The 20703-nt window shown below is 51.4% G+C and overlaps 1 protein-coding gene across 2 annotated transcripts; it reads left to right on the forward strand.

Moving 5' to 3' along the window:
• The first annotated feature begins 155 nt into the window (after positions 1-155).
• Ppp1r12c (protein phosphatase 1 regulatory subunit 12C) lies at positions 156-20569 on the forward strand. Of its 2 annotated transcripts, none has more exons than XM_021166873.3 (22): positions 156-581; positions 4702-4832; positions 4913-5031; positions 12309-12468; positions 15460-15604; positions 15685-15759; positions 16642-16715; positions 16788-16915; positions 17008-17081; positions 17330-17482; positions 17585-17652; positions 18045-18176; positions 18388-18478; positions 18565-18648; positions 18721-18781; positions 18933-19018; positions 19108-19148; positions 19228-19330; positions 19433-19537; positions 19690-19740; positions 19833-19883; positions 19963-20569. In XM_021166873.3, the coding sequence occupies exons 1-22, from the start codon at positions 255-257 to the stop codon at positions 20047-20049; spliced, it is 2346 nt and encodes a 781-aa protein (XP_021022532.2). In that variant the 5' UTR covers positions 156-254; the 3' UTR covers positions 20050-20569. The 2 variants fall into 2 exon arrangements, with proteins under 2 accessions (XP_021022532.2, XP_021022533.2); XM_021166874.3 differs by having other exon boundaries at positions 18936-19018.
• The last annotated feature ends 134 nt before the right edge of the window (positions 20570-20703 follow it).

The raw sequence follows: 20703 nt of genomic DNA on the forward strand, positions 1-20703 counted from the left end.
GGGCTTCTTTTTAGGCCCTTACCCCCAGCGATAGCTACGCAAGTCTCAGGCGGGACTCGGTTACCCAGAGGGCTTTGGGTCGGCGCTGTGACGTCAAATATACCGAGCGGGGGCTGGGCGAGCTTCTGGGCGGTGCTTGTCGCGCGGCGGTTCCCGGCGGTTCCCGGCGGCCCCCGGGGCGGGCGGGTGGCGGCTGTTCGTCGCCCGGTGCTCGCTCGCTCGCTCGCTTAGTAGGCGGGCGGGCGGCCGGCGCGATGTCCGGCGAGGATGGTCCGGCCGCGGGCCCGGGGGCGGCGGCGGCTGCTGCGGCCGCCCGTGAGCGGCGGCAGGAGCAGCTGCGGCAGTGGGGGGCGCGGGCGGGCGCCGACCCGGGCCCCGGCGAGCGGCGTGCCCGCACGGTCCGCTTCGAGCGCGCCGCTGAGTTCCTGGCGGCCTGCGCGGGGGGCGATCTGGACGAGGCTCGCCTGATGCTGCGCGCAGCGGATCCCGGCTCCGGCGCTGCGTCCGACCCCGCCGTCCCTCCGCCTGCCCGTGCCGTGCTCGACTCCACCAACGCGGATGGCATCAGCGCCCTGCACCAGGTCAGCGCCCCCGCCCCGCGTCTTCGCCACTCCGGCTTCCTCCCTCGGTCCTGAGCCACCTCCCCTCGACTGTGCCATCACTGAGGATCCCGCCTGCTCTGTGGCCGCCTCTTCTCTGTCATTCGTGCTGTCATCTCTCTCCGGTGCATTTTTGCAGCATCGCTTACTTCCGTGCCTATGCTGGCCGAGTTCCTCCTTTCCTGGCTGGTACTTGTTTGACTGTGCTGAAGTCTTTCCTGACCCAGGCCTGTGATTTCGTTCTCCTGCAGTCTGACTTGACCCTCTTTAGGTCCAGGTCCTTCAGTGTCACTTCTTTGAAGGTCCATCCTGTTTGTGCCTTCCTCTTCTTCCCGTGACTTGTGCTGTACGTTGCGGCCTGGGGATGGTCTTTTCTCTTCTAGGCAGTGTACCACGTTGTTTCCTTGAAAAGGCATTTCCTCTGTCGGGTCATCCCTTGCTTTTTTTTTTTTTTAATCTTCTACCTGCAATCCCATGTCCTTAATTACATTATCTCTTCATCTCCCCCCCCCCCCAAATTTGGGGATCTTGTTACCTCTTATAGAGGTTTCTCCTCAACTCTCTTTCTCTGTTTACATTGTTTGCTTTCCTGGAAACTTGTAGGCATTTGCTCTTCAAGGAGCTGGACCACTTTTCCTTTTGTTTTGTTTTTTTTGTTTTTCCTTTAGACAAGGTCTTGCTATGTAGCCCAGGCCAGCCTCAAATGCAGGTCCCTATGTCTCTGCCCCCACCCCCCCTTTTTTTTTTGGTTTTTCGAGACAGGGTTTCTCTGTATACCCCTGGCTGGGAACTCACTTTGTAGAACAGACTGGCCTCGAACTAAGAAATCCGCCTGCTTCTGCCTCCCCAGTGCTGGGATTATAGGCGTGCGCCACCACGCCCAGCCCTTCTCTGCCCTTCTTATTTCTGGAATTACATGGCCACTTCACCTATTGCTGTTTCATCTCCTTGACTTTATTTAGGGAACCAACGTCCTTCTTCAAAAAGTGTGCCCTCTCTCCTAGATTTCCACACTATCACCTCCCAGGATTCTAGAACCTATTCCACACATTTTTTTCCATTGCTCTGTGCCTGAGAGTCAGGACCATCTTGTGTTGTTGCTTGGGTTCTTCTGGATTCAGGATGCTTTTATTCAGTTAGGATGACCGAGAACAAGATAAGTTACACAAGAGCCTACATCCCAGTTCTCCCTCCTGGTCTCAGTGTTGGTCCATCCAATGTCAGTCTTCTGGTGGGCAGCTTCTTTCATGGCGACTTCCATCTCCTGGGTTGTCCTCTCTTCTTGCTAGGATCCCTTAGTTCAGTTACTGGTGGAAACAGAGGGGATCCTGGAAGGGAAGCCTGCTGCCTGTGGAGATGGGAAACAGAGGGAGGGTATTTGACAGGTTCAATTTTCACACATGCAGGTAGAGAAAAAACACTCAGAATCCATCCGTCCTGGGCTGCGATATGTAGCTTAGGTGGTAGAGTGGGTACTTAGAGCTCAGGAAACCAGGGGCTTGGAAAGTGGAAGCAAGGTGATTGGAGGTTCAGTGTCAGCTTCAGCTACAGAGTGAGTTTGAGGCCATTCTCAGCCATATGAGACGTAGTCACAAAAACAGTACATTAATCAGTACTGACTTAATGTCTGTTTGCCTGTCTGTCCTTTGTCTCTTGTATCTTGAATGTTCTTTCTCTGTGTCCGTTAGCTTTCTTACTTGTGGAATGGGGCCAGTGGTCACCTCTGTCCCTAGAAGCTCTGGTGAGAAGTGTCATGTGGAAGCTCCTCCTTGAGGCCTACATGATCTGCTGGTGTACCCTGGGAAGGTGTTCCCAGTGCTGTCTGGGACAGTTTCCTTTACATACAGCAGGGTACTACTTCCCTGAGGCCCCTCTCAGGGTCTCAGCATCTTTTTTTTTTTTTTTTTTTTTTGGTTTTTTGAGACAGGGTTTCTCTGTATAGCCCTGGCTGTCCTGGAACTCACTTTGTAGACCAGGCTGGCCTCGAACTCAGAAATCCGCCTGCCTCTGCCTCTGCCTCCCGAGTGCTGGGATTAAAGGCGTGCGCCATACCACGCCCGGCTGGGTCTCAGTGTCTTTAAACAGTGTGGGAGAGCAGTTCAGACTCCCACCACACCCAAGTCCCTGGCTTCTGAGCTTTCTCTTCTGACTGCATCCCTCTCCTCTGGATCTGCTGGAGGCCACTAGAGCACCTCCTCTGACAGGAACCTGTAACCTCAGGCCTGGCCTGTCAGGCAGCCTTCCAGTTGGGTCTCTCCTCCCACCGCGGCAATACCTTGGTGAACTCACTCTTTAGGGCTTTGCAGGAGGCTTGGAAGATTGGGAGAGGAGATTCAAAGAGAGCAGTTGGTTTACAGAGCCAGTATGCAGAGAGAGCTTGGGTCTAGAGTGGGGGCGAGTGTACTGTCACCACCTTGTACTGCCCTGGCTTTAGCAGTGAAAGTTCCCAGAGCTAGTTTCAGTCCCAGGAAAACAAGAACATTTGTTCACTCTGTCTGGTGACTTCTGGTGTCTCCTGGTTTCTACACCTGGAGCTGTGTTTTCAGTTTTAAACCCTCCTTGGGGCATCAGCTTCCTGCCGTGATATTTCTTTTTTTTTTTTTTTTTTTTTTTAAAGATTTATTTATTTATTATATGTAAGTACACTGTAGCTGTCTTCAGACACTCCAGAAGAGGGCGCCAGATCTTGTTACGGATGGTTGTGAGCCACCATGTGGTTGCTGGGATTAGAACTCTGGACCTTCGGAAGAGCAGTCGGGTGCTCTTACCCACTGAGCCATCTCACCAGCCCCTGCCGTGATATTTCTTGAGCCCCAACTTCTACCTCACCAAGACAGGGATACTCTTTTTTTTTTTTTTTTCCCCTTTGTCCAATAATCTGCCTTGTCCAATAATGGCTATGAGTTGGGTCTATGGTTGGCAGGGCTGGGAGTTAAGAGTCCTAGGTTTGAACAGGGGAGAGATTTTGTGCTCAAACACATGGATCTGAGGGAGGAGGGGCAAGTCTAAGAAAAGAGGAGCAACTAGAGCTCTGTGTCTGAGGGAGGAGGAGGTGGGCCTAGATTCCTGAGTCCCTGGTGCCCAGCCTCAGGCATCTTTCACATGGACATCGGTGCCTGGCCAGGCCCTTGAAAGGGAAAGGCCCATCTGCCTCCTTGCCCCCCTCCCGTCACCATGACAACAGAGTAGAAATAAACTGAGCCCAGAGTGACGCCCAGAGTTCATCCCGTTCCCAGGGCACGTGTGGCCCCCCTCTTGCAGCCTAAATTTCCATGACTTCATGCTTTTGGCCCTTGTAGCTTCCTTCCCTCTTTCTCCAGATGGTTGAACTTGAAGGGGGTTAATTTTCATGAGGGCTCAGGAGTCGGGACCCAGCCCCCTCTCTCGACTCAGTGGTTCCAGCATCTAGCCAGTGTCATCAGGGATTGGGGCCAGCTCTCTCCTATGGCCCTGAGTACTGTGCTAGCTAGGGTGAGGCCTTCCTCTCCCCAAGTTTTCTGTTCTAAGAGGGAGGAAGCGGAGGTCTAGTGTGGTGTTGGTGTTTGGGGGAAATATGTTCTGAGGAAACCTGTGCACAGGAAAATTTGGGAAATATGCCCCTGGCCCTCAACGTTGTCTCTGGGAGGTGCTACATACATATGATAATCTTATTTATTATCTATTTATCTGTGCTGTGAATGGAGCTCAGGGCTAGGTGAGCACTGTGCCACTACCTACACTGGGGTGTGTCTGCTCAAAGTGCCCTGTCTTTTGGGAGATCATGTCTGCGTTCTGGGACTCCTCCATCTCAAGAATATGTTCAGCAGTCACATGCAGGGATGGCAGCCCAACATGTTCCATGTCCACTTTTTTCATCCTGGCTTCTGGAACCTGCTCTTGTCTCCATGAACTCTTCATGCTTAGATGGCCCAAACATGGAGTAACTAGGGCATTTTAAGTGGCGGTGTCTGGAGGTCCCTGGGACTTACATTGAAGGCCATTAGCATTGCTTTTCACACCCTTCGCTGGCCCTGGGTCTCTGGGTCTGCCTTTGTAGAAAAGTCTCCTGGTTGGGCCTCTGGCTGGGTGAGATGAGAGCTGATGGGCTTGTTCCCATCCTTAGGCCTGCATAGATGAGAACCTGGAAGTCGTTCGCTTCCTGGTGGAGCAGGGTGCTACTGTGAACCAGGCAGACAACGAGGGCTGGACGCCTCTGCATGTGGCTGCCTCCTGTGGGTACCTGGACATTGCCAGGTGAGGCAAGGGTTGAAGGGCAGGGCTTGGGTTAGGTGTTGAGTCCAGGCCTGGCAGCTCTGACCTTTCATTGCCCCTAGGTACCTCCTGAGCCATGGGGCCAACATTGCTGCTGTCAACAGTGACGGGGACCTGCCTTTGGACCTGGCTGAGTCAGATGCCATGGAGGGGCTGCTGAAGGCAGAGATCACTCGCCGAGGTGGGCCTATGGGATTAAGAGCTTTGGAATTTGGGAGTCTGGACTCAAAGGTCTTGCCCATTTCCTTGGACTCTGGCTCTCTTTATGCCTCTTTCTTCCCCAGTAAAATGGGAGTGGAGGTGCCAGGGTTACCAAGGGTCTAGCAAGACACTACCAGACATAAAATAAGAGTACTAGCTGCTATGGGTGTGCCTGTTATTTCAGCCCCAAGGAACTGAGGGATTGAGGTACTGTGAGCAAATGCTTGTTCAGAGTAAGGAGCAAGATGGCTAGACCCTACCATGAGTTAGGAGGAACTGGGACATATGGTGGATTCTGTCCTGAGCTCCCAAGACCACTGTGTCCTGGTTTCTTTGAGTGGGAACCAGGAGCCCCTTGCATCTCCATGTCTGACCTATCCATCTCCCTTGCATCTCCATGTCTGACCTATCCATCTCCCTGGACGAGGTGCTTGTGTTCTTAAAGAGGCTTGAGGTCCCTGTCTGCTGGCCTCCAAAGCCAGCGTCCACTGTCCAGGTCAGCTGTGGTGCTGTGTGCCTGTGATCCCAGCCTTGGGTAATAGTCATGCTCCCCTATGTAGTAAGCAAGTTCAAGGCCAGCCTGGGCTACATGAGATCCTGTCAGCACACAAACATCAGTATCCAGAGCCAGTTGGGTTGTAGCTGGGTGGATCTCAGCTCTTTAATGTAGGGCCTGGAAGGAAAGGAATTGGGAAGCAGGCTAGGTTGGGGATGTTGTGGAGTTTAGCAGGCTCTCCAGGGACGTAAGATGCCCTTGTACCCTGGATTCAGTTCTACACTGGGGAGTGTCCAGTTAGGAGGTAAGAGGGGAGAGAGGACAAACAGATCATGGGCGGTGTAGTCTTGGCTTCCCTGTTCTTGCATGTTACCACCTAAGGTGGGAAGACATGGGTTTAACATCTTGCCATATTGAGTTTCAGATGGCTATGAGTTACTTGGGGATGCTTGGTAGCTAGTCGGCACCAAGAGATGGAGGTCAGAGGTTAGAAGCCTCACTGGGTTATAGTGGAGCAGCAGTAACAGTGGTTGAGCCAAGCTCCCCTTCCTTTTCCTGATTTTATTTTGGTAAAACTTCAAACACAGAAAAGTTGCCTCAGTACTATGGCCCTTTCCTGGGCTTTATCACAGAATTTGTTAAATTACATTTTTGGGTTTTCTGTCTGCAAATATGTCTTTTCCACATGCATGTCCGAGGCCATCAGATCCTTTTGCAATTGTAGTTATAGACGGTTGTGAACCACACTGGGTGCTGAGAATTGAACCTGGAACTACTGGAAGAGCATCCTGTGCTCAGAACTGCTGACCTGTCTCTAGCCCCATTTATCTTTGAGACAGGGTCTTGCTATGTAGGCTGGTCTGGTACTTTCTATGTAGATCAGGTTGACCTTGAATTTGGAGCAATCCTGGTCCAGCCTCCTGAGTACTTGAATTATACATGCATGCCAGTACTCCAGCTGCTGTTTTAAAAGTCTTTTTTATTAGGTTTATTTAATTTATCATTAATGGGAAAGCTTATGCTTTGTGAAGGTCAGAGGACAACTTATGGGAGTGGGAGTCCTCTCCTTCCACCATGTGGGTCCTAATGAGGGAGCTCAAGGTTGTCAGGCTTGGTGGCAAGCACCTTTACCTGCTGAGCCAGCCTGCCAGCCCACCAGTGGCTTTACAACAAAGCAGCTTTGAGGCTATAATCAACACACCCAACAGTTCACCCATTCAGAGTGCTCAGTTTGTGGTTGTGCTGTAGTGCATGGAGTTGTAGAGTCAATACCACATTCATTTCAAAGCATTTTTAAAGTCACCCTCAAAAGAAATCCTGTAGTTTTTAGTCCCCTTTCCTGTCCTATCTCTTAAGGCCTCTGTCTTCAGGAATGTATCTGTTATGGACATTTCAGAGATGAAACTGCAGTCTAAACAGACACCCTTTACTGCTTTGCCTGCTCTTTTCCCTCCATACACATAGGCATCAATATCTTTCTTGTTTTTCCCTTCTCAGCCTGCTCTCCTCCCTTCCATTCCATAGCTCTTTGAGACTATGTTGCTGATCTTGTAGACTCTGCCCAGATAATGCAGAGTACCTCCTTCATCAGGCCCTGCTGCTCAGTCCTCTCCAACAAGGAGGCAGGAGCAGCCTGGGGCCTTCACCCTCAGTGCCACAAGGCTTGTGCTGTGGCCTGAGTTTCTCCCACAGAGAGGTGTCAGTGAAGGTGAGCCCGTTGGTCTTGCCTTCTTCCTGCTGCTGCTGATACATTTCTCAGATTCTATTCTGCCAGGCCTGATGAATAGTGAGTTCAAGGTCTGTCAAAGCCAACTTGGGCAACTTAATAAATAAATGAATAGCTGGATGTCTAGAAAGAAAAAGAAAGAAAGAAAGAAAGAAAGAGAGAGAAAGAGAGAAAGAAAGAAAGAAAGAGAGAGAAAGAGAGAAAGAAAGAGAGAGAAAGAGAGGAAGGATGGAAGGAAGGATGGCTCAGTCCCTGAGACCACTTTCTGCTTTGCCAGAGGATCAAGTTCAGTTCACAGCACTGTATCTGGGCTCATTGTAGCTTCAGCATCTGGAGGGAACTTCAGCATCTGATCTCTTCTAATACCAGATTCTGCCCATGCATAGATACACAGTTACACACAATGAAAAATAATAAAAATAAAATAAAATAAACCAGAGGGGAACTGGAAGCTACTCAGCGGTAGAACGCTTACTGAGTATGGGCAAGTCCAGTCCCCAGCGCCACAACACAGCAAAATACGCATCCCAAGATTCAGACCCATAATGTTTACTATTTTATTAGTTAATTTAGTTAATTGACCTAGATTGTTATGAAACTTAATGTTGTAGTCTAGTGTGGTCTTGAGATCCTCCTGCCTCAGCCTTTTGAGTGCTGGGGTTGTAACAGTGAGCCACCATGCCTGGTTCTCTTTTTTATATTTTGTGGTGTTTGCAGTGAGAAAGTCCCATGCAGGCATATTTACAGTATCTTAGGGCTTGGGTGTGTCTTAGTCCAGCCTGTGGCACTTGGCCAAGTTTGTGAATTCCTTCCTCAGAATCAGGGAGAGTAGGAACTCAATCAAGGGATGGGATGGATAAGCAAAATGTGGTCTGTACAGATAGAAAAGGAGGAGACTGACTCATCTAATGGCTTGGATGGACCTTACAGGCTCAACTGAATTAAGCTAGCCACACAGAGACAAGTGTGCAGTTCTCATTTACATGAGATACTGAGAATAATCATATTAGTAGAGCTTCCAAATTCATGGAGGCAGAGCATCAAGTGTGGTGGTGTCCAGGTGCTCATAACCCTAGGAGTAGAACTGGCTGTGGTGCGTTTAATCCTGTCACATCTCTTTAGCCCCAGCTCTCCGGAGGCAGAGGCAGGCGGATCTTTGAGTTTGAGGCCAGCCTTATCTACATGGTGAGTTCCAGGACAGCCAGTGCTACACAGAGAGACCCTGACTCAATAAGCTAAACAAACAAGGGGTTGGGGGAGTCGGCTAGATGTGTCAGTGGGTAGAAGTGCTTGCTGTCAAGCTTGACAACTGAGTGTGATCCCTGGGACCCACATGGTGGAAGCCGAGAACTGACCTGTGATTCCCACACATATACCCAAATAAATGAATGTAATAAAAATGTGGTAGGATAGAGTTACTGTTAGAGTGACTGTTTAATGTGTGTAGAAATTTAGTTCTTCCTATGCCTGTAAGTGCATGTACGTGTGCACCTATGGAGGCCAGAGGTCAAAGTGACCCTCAGCCGTACACTTTGAGTTTTGAGACAGGGTTGCTTAGTAGCTTATTTGGCTCCTGTCTCTGCCTCCCCGTGTTGGGATTACAAGTGACTCACCGTGCCTGGCATTTTACATTGGTGCTGGGGATTGAACTCAGGCATGCTTGTGTGGTATATGTTTTACAAACTGAGCCATCTTTCCAAGCCTCAGTGTGTCAGTCTTTGGAGATGGATCTCAAATGGCAGCAGTTGATTTGGTGGGCGTCATGTCAGGTATGTTCTCTCATTGAGGTGCTTAGCAAGGCTTCTAGCAGTGTAGTCTGCTGCCCAACTGGAACACAGTAGCCCCACCTCAGTAAGCCGTTTCTCTGTCATGTCAGACCCAGAGCCCGCCTGTCACTCTGCAGGAGGACTTGTCATCCTGTGACTAGGCTGTGAGCAGAGTCACTCAGAAGCCATAAGGAGGAGGAACGTCAGGATGTGGGTACTGAAGGAGGAAGAGTGGGCACTGCCAGGTCCTAGCAGTTCTGGTGTGGCTCAGGCTGCAGGGTCAGGCCTCGGCAAAACTCCTTTGGGGGACAGGATAGGAAGGGGACTTAAGTGCTTTTTGGGAAAGGCGAAGCCATCTCCTTTGACAGCCAGGAAGGACAGGACTGCATAACCCTAGGATAGGGTTATGTGATAGTTATAGGTGCAAGCTTGAGTAACAGGAAGGGTATGCCTGGAGGGAATGCTCATGCAGGAGTTGAACATGGTTGATGCTGCGGACCTGAGTTTCTGACCTGGCATTTGTTCTTGTAGGTGGTATAAAGCACATAGGAATATTGCACAGTGTTTATTGTTGGTAAGGGAAAGGTTGGTGCTGCCACTGGACGTGGATGGTGCCTGATTTATAAGCAAGTGATCCTAGCAGGGGTCAGCTGACTTACCAGTGAAGGGGTGGACAGTACATATTTCAGGCCTTACAGGGCATACAGTCCCTATTATAATGACTTTACCGTCTGCTATAGAGGGAAATGAGCCAAGGACAAGATGAGAAAAAACAGATGTGGCTGGATGCCATTAAAGCTTTATTTTCAGGCCGGTGAGATGGTTCAGTGGGTGACGGCACTTGACATTAAGCCTGACCGCTGACTTCAGTCCCTAGGATCGACTTGGTACTTCTACCAAGTAGAAGTGACTCCTGCAAGCTGTCCCCTGACTTTACACATGTGCTTGAGTGCGCATATACATTCACACAATAAAATATATGTAATAACATTTTTTCTTACAGCAAATTCAGTACACACACACACACACACACACACGTGCGCACACACCCTTCATTTCATGACTAGGGATGTAACTAAGTCAGTAGTAGAGGGGCTAGCTGCACACACTAAGGTCCCGAGTTCGAATTCTCAGCAACCATATAGACAAGCCCAGCCAGTACCTGAAATCCTAGTGAGTTGTTGGGAGGCAGATATAGGAGGATCCCTGTGATTTGCAAGCCTGTTGGGCTAGCTGAATCAGTGAGTGATCCACTCTCAAGACAAGGTAGAGGGGCTGGTGGCTTAATGGTTAAGTTCTTGCTGGTCTTCCAGAGGAGGGTTCAGTTCCTAGCACCCACATGGGCACCTCTAACTCCAGTTCTAGAGGGACTTGACACCCTCTTCTAGCCTTCTGAGGCGCCAGGCACACATGTATATAGACATACCCACAAGCAACACACATATTGTGTTACATATAAAAATCCTAATTAACAAGCCAGCCCAAAGCAGCCTATTCAAGAAAAACTGTGAATAACACAAGCAGCTCTAGCTGTGTGGGAAGCACAGGACACCCTTAAGTGTGCACAGGAATACTGGGTAGTGGTTGAAGAAAAGCAAATGTACCCCGCCCTTCCCCTTCCCTGCCACAGTCTGATAGAACTGTGCCATGACTCCCTTTAAGGAAGCAGGAGTCTGGAGGAAGAGGGCGGTCCTGGCTTTCCCTGCTCTATTCTCTGTGACTGCACTGCAGATGGACTTTAGCCATACATTCTTCAACTCTGCCACTACAAGGGAAGTCCTAGTTGGTCAGGAGACACAAGGAGCCAGGATCCAACTGCTACCAGGTAGCTAGCGCCTAGTTACAGCTGGTGTCTGGGTGGAGTTGGTCTTGGTTTAGGATGAAAAAGAAGATCCCTAACAAACCTTGGGGATTGTTTCTTTATAGCCTTGTGGCAGAAGTATACAGTGTATCTGTTGAGGAAGCAGCTCAAGCAGGTCAACCTTGGTTGTAAGGGAGTGGAGTGAAGCTGGAAAGGAGCCCACTGTAATTCTCGGCTGAACTTGGAGCCTTATGTTTCCAGGCAGGCATCCTGCCACTGGACTAAACTCTGATCCCTGGTGTTTTGAGGCAGGATCTTGCTTTGTTAGTCCTAGTTGGCCTTGAACTAGTGAGTCTCTGCAGTTTACCCCCTTGTGTAGGTTTTTGTCTCGGTTTTGAGCCTAGCCTTTAGCAGCTGAATCATCTCTTCAGCCCCTTGGTGTTTAGCCAGGTTCTGCCTGAAGGTCTTTGCCAGTGATACCCACTGGAGATCCTGAGTGAACCACAAATGTAGTTTGAAGTTTCCAAGTCATAGGCTGGGCATGTGGCTTAGTTGGTAAAATGCTTCCCAGCTAAGCATGGCCCTTAGCTTGATCCTCAGCACCATGCAAGCTAGGTGTGGTAGTGCAAGCCTGTGATCCTGGCTTGGGGAGGCAGAGGCAGGTGGATAAGATGCTTATCAACTCTGCTGGGTAGTGAGTCTGAGGCTCACCTGGGAGATAGAAAACTCTCATACACACACAGAACAAAACAACAATAACCAAGTTTTAAACAGTGAGGGGAACTGGGGAGATGGCTCAGCTAATAAGACGTTAGATGCATGAGTCTTATGGCCCAAGTTCCCATGAGTTGGTGGCACTCGTGCACTCTCCTCCCCTCCCCTCCCCTCCCCTCCCCTCCCCTCCCCTCCCCTCCCCTCCCCTCCCCTCCCCTCCCCTCCCCTCCCCTCCCCTCCTCTCCTCTCTTTTGAGACAGGGTTTCGCTGTATAGCCCTGGCTGTCCTGGAACTCACTCTGTAGACCAGGCTGGCCTCGAACTCAGAAATCCGCCTGCCCCTGCCTCCCGAGTGTGCGCCACCACGCCCGGCTGGTGCACAGTTGGACTTGCAGTGTCTAAAGCGATGACAGAATTGTCAGGAAGCTCCCTTATGTGAAGGCGATGGACTGTGGATTGCGATGGGAAGGATGGGAAGACTTAGATGTGTCAGGTGCTGGGTTTGCTTGGGAAACTTGAGGTTTCATATTTAAAATCAAAAAACAGGTATGGGTCAAGACCTGTGGTTTCCATTCTTTAAGACCCTCGGTGGTACCCAGGTCTGCAGAGAGCACAGTTCAGGCCTTCTGGTCCAAGCAGAGAACTGGATGAGAGGACTCGTTGAGTCACAGGGCCAAGCTGCAACCATGAAACTGTCATGGGGGTTTCCAGGACCACCTTGTATGAGTTCACCAGTCATTGCCTCATTCCTCCAGGTGTGGATGTCGAGGCAGCCAAGCGGGCTGAAGAAGAATTGCTGCTTCATGATACAAGGTGCTGGCTGAATGGGGGTGCTATGCCAGAGGCCAGGCACCCCCGGACTGGGGCTTCTGCCCTGCATGTGGCTGCTGCCAAGGGCTACATCGAGGTGATGAGGTGAGCTAGGCCACAGTGATTGTTTTGTGTCTCTGCTGTGTACGTTGCCTCAGCACTTGAATCCAATCAGTCCAAGTCTGCAGAACTGACAAGAAACTGCAGCACACCACCAGAAGGTTTTTGGTGTGTTTCTCTCTATGGAGTCCCAACAAATGCAGCTCAACTACACACTGTAAGGTGGACCAATTCATGCCTGTGTTAGCAAAGAGTCCTCCATCACGTGTCCTTAGAACATCCTTTCTCCTGTGTCTGCCTTAGCCAAACGATCCTTCACGAATCTGCCTTAGCCTTTCACACCTGTGTCCACTTTAACAAAGTGTTTCTTCATGTGTTTGCCTCAGCAAAATACCACCTAACCAACTCTCCAAAGACCCTCAAGTTTCCACTTCAGCCCATTGTGACTTTCTCCCCTGTCATGGCATCTACATCCCAAGTCAGTCAGAAACAGAGGCAAAGGAAGCAAATGTGAACGTTTGCTTTTCAGGAGAACATTCCAGAAGTGTGTGAACCTCTTAATGCCTGTGTTCTGTTTACCCAGTTCTCATCATTGACTAAGTGTTTTCACATGACCCTGCGTCTGGCTAATGATTGTATAGTGTGTGTCTGTGTGTGCGTGCGTGCATGTCTGTGGGCACTTGTTATGTGTGGGTGTACATTCACGTGTGTGTGGAGGCCCTAGGTTGATGGTGTATTTTTTTCTAGTTGCGACTGTCTCTGGCAGAACCCTGAGCTTGCCATTTTGGCAACTTTAGCTAGCCCTCTCCCTCTGAGGGTTTTTTTTGTCCCTTCCTCTGCCTGCTGGAATTACAGATGGTCTGCCATGTCCACTCAGTTTTTAAATAGATGCTAGTGAGCAGAATGCCTGTCTTCATGCTTAAGCGCTTTACCCACTGAGCCATCTCCCTAGTTTGTGAGGCTGTTGGTAGAGAAAGTATTGATACTTGTGGGCTTAGGAGTGTCCATGGGCTGTGGGTGCAGGGCATGACTGTATTCGTACCTAGAGTCTCCCTGTGAGGGGCTGAGGGTGTGGAAAGCACTTGCCTAGCATGTGGTTCTGAGTCCTTGTCCAAGCCCTGGGCAAGAACTGAGTGATTACAACTTGTGTTTGCTCATTTGGCTTTCTCATTCAGTACCTCATGTTGATCAAGGATAGCTTCCAATTCATCAGTCTTGAATCTCTGAGTTTTCTCCTTTGTGTCCCTCTGGGATTCACAGTGAGAGCCGCTATGCCTATCTCCCTCCCCTCTAATTTCTTCTTTTTTAGTTGAGATAAGGTCTTGCTGAAAAATCCTGACTAGCCTGGTACTTGATATATAGTTGTCCTGCCTCAGCCTCTTAGTGATGGGATTGCAGTGATGACAAATCTTGTGATTTTGTGATAACCTCTTTGTGTAGGTTTGTATTTACACTCATCTGTTCACTAAATTTGCTGTCATTATTTTTAGCTATATTAAAAGTCTTACTGTTACTCTCATTAAAAGTAGAGGTAAATATTTACTTAATGTCTGTTGGGTGCTGGCCTCTTGGGCTGATCTCAAACTGCCCATCCTCGTAGCCTTACTGGCATTTCAGGTATGAACCATAGCCATAGCCACCATAGCTAATGACAGACATGTGATGGGCTGGGTCATTCTATTCTGATGGCTGTCCTGTCCACTGAAAGCTCACCAGGTGCTAGCGCAGCACTGACTCAGTTGTTGGACATTGCCACAAGTGTTTCGGGTGTAGCAGTATCCAGTTGAAAACCTTGGCTTCTAGACTAGTGAGATGACTCAGTAGGTAAAAGTGCCCGGCGACTTGCTTTAGATCCTGGCACCGGTGGTGGAAGGAAAAGACTAACCCCTGACTATGGTCCTCTGATCTTCATCCATGCTGTGGCATTTATGCTCACATTCACACACATTGCACACACACAGTAATAGTAAATAAAGCTTTAAGTGTCTAAGAAGAAACCCTTGGCCTTGGGAAGATATAAGCAGCATGTAATAGGGAGGGCCTCTGGCAAAGCAACTGCTAGGTGAGGAAGTGCGGATGGATTAGGGTGCATGACTGGGTAACATGCTGCGGGCTCCTAGGATATGGACCAGGAGAGGAACACAGCTAGTACTGTGGGCAATAGCATGTAGGAATTTAGCAAGGAGCCCAACATGCCCTGGGATGGAAGCAGGGGTATCTTGGGAAATGTGAGGGAGGAAGTCTCAGCCCAGACAGGACCTAGTGCTTTACAGTGTATCAGGCATCTATCAGGCATCTCTGTCTCCCCATGCTTGTGGCCTTGCTCACTCACACAGGACCTCATTCTACTTCTTTCAAAAGAGACCTTGCCCTATGATGAGTTTGGAGAGCTCCCTGGTTGTTACTTTGTGAAAGGTCATTGGCTGAGCCAGGCTGTTTCAACTCTAGCATTCTGATGTTTTGGATCTAGTCTGTGGTGGGGCTGCGCTATATGTTGGAGGAGGTTGAGCATCCTCTTCGGCCTCAACCCACTGATGCTACCTGTCTCTGTCTGTAAGTTAGGATTCCACTGATGATGTTTCCAGAGAGAGAGGGACGGGGGGGGGGGGGGGGAGTGAGAGAGAGTGTGTGTGAGAGTCTGGGTCTGTATGTGGTGCTTGACACTGTTGAGATGCAGTATTCTAAAACAGGTAGGTTCTAGAATTACACAGGCCCTTCGTGGGTCACATCCTCTTAAGGCTTGGGTTAGTGGGGGAGTCTTGCACTTGTCTCATCACCCCTCACCACTGCTCTGAATCCTTTAACACGGGGATTCAAAGAGTGGGATCCCTGTGCTGTGAGGGACTTCTTGTGGGTTTGGATTGTAGCTGCTGGTCCGAGAGAGGGCTCAGTTGTGCAAAGAAGCTTGGGAAGGGCTGGTTGCCAGCAAACCCTTTCTTGCATTGATCAGTAGTATTGTGGCCACAGAAAAAAATTTGAAATCAGCCATTGTCCTCGCTTGACCCTTGACCCCAGACTCCCTGTCCCTTGGAGTAGGTTGCTACTCCAAGCTGGCTATGACACAGAGCTCCGGGATGGAGATGGCTGGACACCCTTGCATGCAGCAGCCCACTGGGGTGTGGAGGATGCCTGCCGTCTGCTGGCTGAGCATGGCGGGGGCATGGATTCGCTGACCCACGCGGTAAGGACCGTGTCAGGAGGTGGGGCAGGGAAGGGGAGAAGGACTTACATCAACATCATCTACCTCCTTCCCCTACTCAGGGGCAGCGTCCCTGTGACCTGGCTGATGAGGAAGTGATGAACCTTTTGGAGGAACTGGCTCAGAAACAGGAGGACGTGAGTCTCGACTCTAGTTTGCCTCTTTACTTGGCAGCTCTGAGGAGGTAACAGTAACTGGGATGGCTGGCGTACTTTGTCCCTTGATACCCTCAGTCCTGGGACCTTCTGTTCCCACCTGGTGGCCCAGCTCTGGTTGAAGTCTATGAAAGGGGGCACCTCTGGGTATATTGAGGAGGTGAGGCTGTGTTTCCTGTCTGCTTGGTGAGGAGAGAGCTGTGACATAGGTTGGGCCTATCCTGTTGTCTCTAGTGAAGGGATGGTGGGTGCAGGTCCCAAGCAGATGGCATGGGCTGGAATTTCAGTATTTAGTGAGGTTGCCCAGACATTGTGGAGCCAGCCAGAAGACCCACTGGGAACATTCTGCAGAGATGAGTGCTGTGGCATACTGAGATGCAAGGAGGGCATGGGATAAGTGGCATTCTGTTAAGGAGACATGGGTTTATGTATGGCAGCAGATTGCATTTAGTCTGGGAAGGTGGCTGCTGTCATTGAGTGGAGAGCTTGTGTGTGATAACCAAAAAAAGGAGACAAAGAGCCCCCGGCCCTGTTAACCAGCATCCTAGATGTGCTAAAGAGTAGAGAGGAGGTCTGAGTGACCTGCTAGCCTCTGGGAAGTAGAAGAATCCCTCTGGGAATAAGATCAGAGGCCAATGAAATTAAATCAGACCAAGCCTGGCAGAGCTTGCATAAGCCCCAGATATGGTGTGCTGCTAGGAGACTGAGTTCTCATGTTAGCACAACTCTGCATAAAGTGTGGCTAGCCCAGTTATGCATGATGGCCCTGGAGGTAAGAAGGTGGCACAGAGATGGGGAAGCTAGGAAATCCAGGAGGAATTGTACTCTCTGGCCTTCCCCAGTTGTCCCCTTCCATCCTTACAGCTTCGGAACCAAAAGGAAGGCTCCCAGGGCCGAGGCCAGGAGACACAGGTCCCTTCAAGCAGTAAGCACAGAAGGTAAGAAGTGGCTGGCTTGGGGTGGGTGGGACTCATCACCAGACTTGGACAGTGACATTGTCCTTTCCCTAGGAGCTCTGTGTGCCGTTTGAGCAGCCGAGAGAAGATCTCCTTGCAGGATCTATCAAAGGAGCGCCGGCCTGGTGGGGCAGGAGGGCCTCCTATTGGAGATGAGGATGAGGGAGATGAAGCCTCAGCTGGTAGGGTCTGAGGAAGGACTGCTGGGCCTGGATTCGAGGGACTCCAAAATGTCAGAGGCATCTGACATTTCCTTTCTGTCCCTGTACCACAGAGCATCCAGCTGTGGAACCAAGAGCCCTTAATGGTGTGTCTTCCCCTGTGTCCTCCAACCCTAAGAGCCCTGTGGTGAGTCTGATCTCTGCATGCTGATGTGAGGTTGGGGCAATGGTGGGACACGGTAAATATTCCCACCTCTGGTCGGGAAGATGGCCTTTTGACTTGCTTCCTAGGTCCTTGTGGACAAACAGTTATTTTTTGGTGGCACCCACCCTGGCTGTGATGTCCTGTGATTCTCCTTAGGAGTTATACACTTAGCTTCTGTGGAGAGGGATCGTTGCTTTGCTCAGTGGTGGAGACCTTCTCTTTTCTCCCAGCTGCCAGAAGAGGCTCCCTTTTCCAGGCGCTTTGGTCTCCAGAAGACAGGGAGCACTGGTGCCTTGGGTCCTTCAGAAAGGAGGGCTACAGAGGGAGTTCTCGGTCTGCAGCGCTCAGCCTCCTCCTCCCTCCTTGAGAAGGCCTCCACTCAGGTAGGTGTCATGAAATGTGTTAGGTAGGGGAGAGGTGGGTGGGGTGCCCAGGCTTCTGCCTCGGGACAGAGTACCTCCTTTGTTTTACTTTTGCCCCCACAGGCCAGGGAGCCCCGTCTTGCCAGAATAACCCCTACCCCTGCCCAGAAAGTGCCAGAGCCCTTCACCCTGTAAGTACCTGGAGCATCCAGTAAATGCTCACTGGAAACTCCCACTGTGGTCTGACTGCCTCAGGGCCTTTGCTCCTCCTGTGAAATCCCTCATTCCTGTCTGCCTCGGTTGTCACCTTTTCCTTAGGGCCTACCAGGACTGCCTTGCTAACATCGACACAGTACATATGCCCGGCTCATTCTCTTTATTTTCTCCCAGCGCCTTTTCCCCTCATACTCCGGACTTAACCTTTTTGCCTGCTGTTCGTTTGTTTGTTTGTTTGTTTTTGTCTGTTTTGCCCAGAAATGACCCCTTTCAGTAGTGACAACTGTTTTATTCTCTGTAGTCTCGCCCATGCCTGTCACGGAATTGCAGGCTTGAGGGATATTTGCTGATGAATGAATCCTTGCAGGTATGAGGCTGCCACGCCTCCTTCTCTGGATCACTCTGTTCCACCCTCCAGGAGGGAGCCTGGATCCCTAGTGAAGCCAAATGTCCTCACAGCCTCTGCAGCGCCCCTGGCCGACTCCAGGGACCGTCGGAGGTAAAGAGGCTGGGGGCAAGCAGCACTGAGACAGCAGTGTTTGGGAGTCTTTAGGGCTCTGTCTAGTACTTGTGGAGTACTGTTGGTCTAAGGTCTGTGGGAGGTGAAATGTCCTCTGCTAGGATGTGCACCCTTCTATAGTGTCATTCACTGGTGTGACAGCTCCCGAGGAACAACAGGACACTGTCTCAGTTCAGGCTTCTCCACTCAGGTCCTACCAGATGCCTGTGCGTGATGAGGAGTCTGAGTCTCAGCGGAAGGCTCGCTCCCGCCTTATGCGACAGTCTCGGAGGTCCACACAGGTTTGGGCTTGGGCTAGGACCTGTGCTCTTGGGTCTGAAGGAGGAGGGCAGGGTCAAGAGTCTTCCCTGATTGTTCTCTCTGCTAGGGTGTAACTTTAACAGACTTGAAGGAAGCAGAAAAGGTGGCTGGGAAGGTCCCAGAGCCAGAGCAGCCTGCCCTGCCCAGCCTGGTAAGCAGGGTCAGGTGAAGTGGGTTGGGTGGATCCTGTCTCCCTGTTTCTGACTCTGTGTCTTTCTGGCAGGACCCTTCTCGGAGACCTCGGGTCCCTGGTGTGGAGAACGCTGAGGGCCCTGCCCAGAGAGGTGAGGTCGGCTTTCTGGGAAGTCTTTGCCTGGGGAGCCATTCTATCTCTCCCATAAGTCTTTTGTTAACTTGGGGATGGAATCAGGTTCCCTGCCTAGTAGAGAAGGGTTCCTATGGTAGTCTCTGGGCTGATTCCCACCAATTCCCCAGCAGAGGCGCCCGAAGGGCAGGGCCAGGGACCACAGGCAGCCCGGGAGCATCGAAAAGCTGGCCATGAGCGGAGGGGGCCAGCAGAGGTGAGGGTGCTGTGTGGAGGGGTGGCAGGCTGGAGGGAGGGCAGGCCTGAACATTGGGTAGAGACTAAGCTTCTGGGGGTCTTCTTCAGGGGGAAGAGGCGGGGCCTGCGGAACGGAGCCCAGAGTGCAGGTAGACTGGGTCATGTGTGGAGGCTGGGACTCATTTCTGGGGTAAAGCTGGCTTTCTAAGGCCGGTCCCTTCTGTCCAGCACTGTGGATGGCGGATCCCAGGTCTGCAGGCAGCACTCACAGAGAGACCTCGTTCTAGAATCCAAGCAGGAGCATGAGGAGCCTGATGGAGGCTTCCGGAAGGTGCAGCATCCCACCCCATGCCCCACCCTACCCTGCTCTGCTCTCAGCTGAGGGTCCACATCAGCTCCTTCTGAGTCAGCCTGCATCCTCTGTTTTTCCCAGATGTACACGGAGCTCCGCAGGGAGAATGAGCGGCTTCGTGAGGCCCTGACAGAGACCACCCTGCGTCTGGCACAGCTCAAGGTGGAGTTGGAGCGGGCCACGCAGGTATAAGTGTTGGGGATACTGAGAGTCAGGGCTCCAGTGGGCGGGGTCTGGCCCTGGCTGGGAGGTGAGAGGTTCCTCTCTGGGGACGGGGCTCTGGCTGTAGTGCAGTAAGGAAGTAGCTCCTGACTCTAGGTCTCTTCTGTGCTCACCAGCGGCAGGAACGCTTTGCTGAGCGGCCCGCCCTCCTTGAACTGGAGAGATTTGTGAGTTGGGCTCCTGGGGTGGGCCCACCGTGTCCCAGACTTACCCTGCCCCTGTCCTTACCCCCGCCCTGAACCTGCCCCATGCCTTGCAGGAGCGCAGGGCTCTGGAGCGCAAGGCAGCAGAGCTGGAGGAGGAGCTGAAGGTAACTGGGGCTTGTGATGGGCAGTATCCAGAGCCCAGCCTACCCAGCACCACCCAGCTGACTCCACCCTGTATCCTAGGCCCTCTCTGATCTCCGGGCTGACAACCAGCGGCTCAAGGATGAGAATGCAGCATTGATCCGAGTCATCAGCAAACTATCCAAGTGACTCTGGAGGAGTTCCCGCACCATATTTATACTGCTGCTTCTGACACACGCACCCTTTCCCCCGCGTGAACATGAGTGACAGGGCTCTGGGGGAAATTGCTGAGAAGCCATAACCTCTCGGGACCTCAGAACCGGGAGGAAAGCACAGAGTCTCCAGGAACCAAGGGGGACTCTTTGAGATCAGGATAGAGATGGGAGGCTGACGTTGCTGAGAGTGGACAGGCACCAGAGAGGGACCAAGAAGGAAGCAAGGACCAAGAGACACAAAGACCGGTATCCAGAAGCAGAGTGGCTGCCCCAGGACCCCACCTCACGTGTGATGCTCCCCAGCAGGGACCCAGGAATGTGCCAAGAGTCCCCCTGGCCTCTGCCAGGTGGGCCTGTATATAGGGTCCATGTGCAATAGGGAGGGATGTCTTCTATTTTTGCTGCCTCCTCCCTACCCATTGTCTGGGGAGGGGGAGAAGGTATTTTTGAGACAAAGCACAGGCACCATAAATAAAGTGACATTGCCACTCAGTGACTTTGTCTCCTGATTGTGGGCTCAGGCTGACTGAGCCCATTTGGGTAGGGTACACTTGAGGGCAGGGGGTGGAGTATGTTCACTGCTATGGGGAGGGCACCTTGCTAAAGTGAGCAGCTGGAGCAAAGGGTC

This window comes from Mus caroli, unplaced genomic scaffold (genome assembly GCF_978045245.1).
Source record: "Mus caroli unplaced genomic scaffold, Mus_caroli_1 scaffold_8, whole genome shotgun sequence".
Taxonomy (NCBI): domain Eukaryota; kingdom Metazoa; phylum Chordata; class Mammalia; order Rodentia; family Muridae; genus Mus; species Mus caroli.

Bases quoted from the DNA above. Each gene is read 5' to 3' on its own strand.
- Ppp1r12c (XM_021166873.3), top strand. From the start codon at position 255: ATGTCCGGCGAGGATGGTCCGGCCGCGGGCCCGGGGGCGGCGGCGGCT. The intron at 4,833-4,912 runs GTGAGGCAAGGG...CATTGCCCCTAG, and splicing joins GGGTACCTGGACATTGCCAG to GTACCTCCTGAGCCATGGGG. The intron at 18,649-18,720 runs GTAAGCAGGGTC...TCTTTCTGGCAG, and splicing joins AGCCTGCCCTGCCCAGCCTG to GACCCTTCTCGGAGACCTCG.